The sequence below is a fragment of the Suricata suricatta genome, chromosome 10 (assembly GCF_006229205.1).
Source record: "Suricata suricatta isolate VVHF042 chromosome 10, meerkat_22Aug2017_6uvM2_HiC, whole genome shotgun sequence".
In the NCBI taxonomy this organism is placed as follows: domain Eukaryota; kingdom Metazoa; phylum Chordata; class Mammalia; order Carnivora; family Herpestidae; genus Suricata; species Suricata suricatta.
Genome location: NC_043709.1, coordinates 9,262,217 through 9,263,860, shown reverse-complemented (window position 1 = coordinate 9,263,860; position 1,644 = coordinate 9,262,217). Strand labels below are relative to the sequence as shown.

At 65.5% G+C, this 1,644-nt stretch overlaps 1 protein-coding gene across 5 annotated transcripts in view; it reads right to left on the bottom strand.

Moving 5' to 3' along the window:
• Window positions 1-264: 264 nt before the first annotated feature.
• The window catches only part of KCNJ4 (potassium voltage-gated channel subfamily J member 4), a 24,436-nt gene continuing 23,056 nt past the window's right edge, over window positions 265-1,644 (bottom strand). For all 5 annotated transcript variants that reach the window (XM_029954298.1, XM_029954294.1, XM_029954296.1 and 2 more), the window contains exon 2: window positions 265-1,644. This exon is cut by the window's right edge and continues 435 nt beyond it. In XM_029954298.1, the coding sequence (XP_029810158.1) occupies window positions 595-1,644 (1,050 nt within the window). In that variant the 3' untranslated portion in view covers window positions 265-594.

Sequence of the window (1,644 nt, the reverse complement as noted above, 5' to 3'; positions counted from 1 at the left end):
TTCGGGGACCAGCGGGCTAGCTGGTCAGGGGAAGGGGCTAGGCTGGACAGGTGGGGAGGGGTGGGGGTGGGGTTCACGGAGAGGGGCTGCACCTCCTTGTCCTGCTGGTACAAATGGCAGAAGGTGGATTTGGTGCCTCCATCTCTCCATTTATAGATATTTACAAAAGAAAGTCAGGAGCAACAGGTCACAGTCATGCAAAAGAAACGCGCCCCCGCCCTCCCTCCCCCCCTGCACTAACCCCTGCCCACCCCAGAGCCCCATGATGCCCACCCCCCCCCAGCAGTCCAGCCGCCTTCCCCAAGGTTCTGAGAGCAAAGGGGGCATGTCCTTGAAGCGTCGGTGGGAAAAGGGTGGTGGTGGGTCTGGGGTCCCCGAGACGCCAGTGGGTCAGCTGTCAGGGTGGAGGGTCTCCTGGGCTCTGGAGTCACTAGGGAGGGGTCCCCCAGTCTCTGAAGCCCCCACCTCCCTGCAGAAGGTCCACGGAGCCAGGGGCAGCTCTGTCCTGAGTGTGGAGGGGGTGTCCTGGGATCCCCCCGCCCCCACCCCCTCGCAGAGGCTCTTGTGGGAAGTGATGAGGGCGGGGCCTGGAGGTCAGATGGCCGACTCCCTGCGGTAGGAGATGTTGTCCAGCGGGAGGGTGGCCTGCATGCGCTCCAGATCCAGGTGGCTGCCAAACTCCAGCATTCGGATGATGCCCGCCTCCTCCTTGGAGCCCGCCTCCAGGCCCAGGCCCGCGGCCACGGCGGCAGCGGCCGCCGCCTCCTCCTCCATCTCCTCTTCCTCCTGGCTCATGAGGGCCAGCTCGTTCTCGTAGCAGAAGGCACTGGGCGGCGGCGGCGGGGCGGGCAGCACGGTGATCTTGCTCTCCTGCAGCTCCCGGGCCGAGCAGCAGGGCGTGCCGGCCACCTCGTAGGTCTTGTGGAAGCGCGAGTAGTCCACCTTGTAGTGGTTCTTCTCCTCGAAGACCACGGGCTCGAAGCGGTGGCCCCACAGGATCTCGCTGGCCAGGTAGGAGCTGCGGGCCTGTGTGGTCATGGCCGTGGCCTCCACCATGCCCTCGAGGATGACCACTATCTCAAAGTCCTCTGACTCCAGCTCCTCCTTGCCCATGCCATACAGCGGGCTGTCCTCGTCGATCTCGTGGACGATGATAATGGGCGACACCAGGAAGATGCGGTCCAGGCCGATGTCGTAGCCCACGTTGAGGTCCCGCTGGTCCAGCGGCAGGTACTCGCCCTCCTGGGTCATGTAGGGCTTGATGAGCTGGGCCCGCACGTGGGCCTCCACGATGTGGCTCTTGCGCAGGTTGCCCACGCGCCACATCAGGCACAGCTTGCCGTCGCGCACCGAGATCACCGCGTGGTGGCTGAACAGCAGCGTCTGTGCCCGCTTCTTGGGCCGTGCCATCTTGGCCATGATGGTGCCGATCATGAAGGAGTCGATGACGCAGCCCACGATGGACTGGACCACCACGGCGATGACGGCCAGCGGGCACTCCTCCGTCACGCACCGGAACCCGTAGCCGATGGTCGTCTGCGTCTCCACCGAGAACAGGAAGGCGCCCAGGAAGCCGTTCACGTGCATGATGCAGGGCTTGGGGGCCGCTGGGGCTGCCGCGCCGCCGCTCGTTGGGGTCCCTGC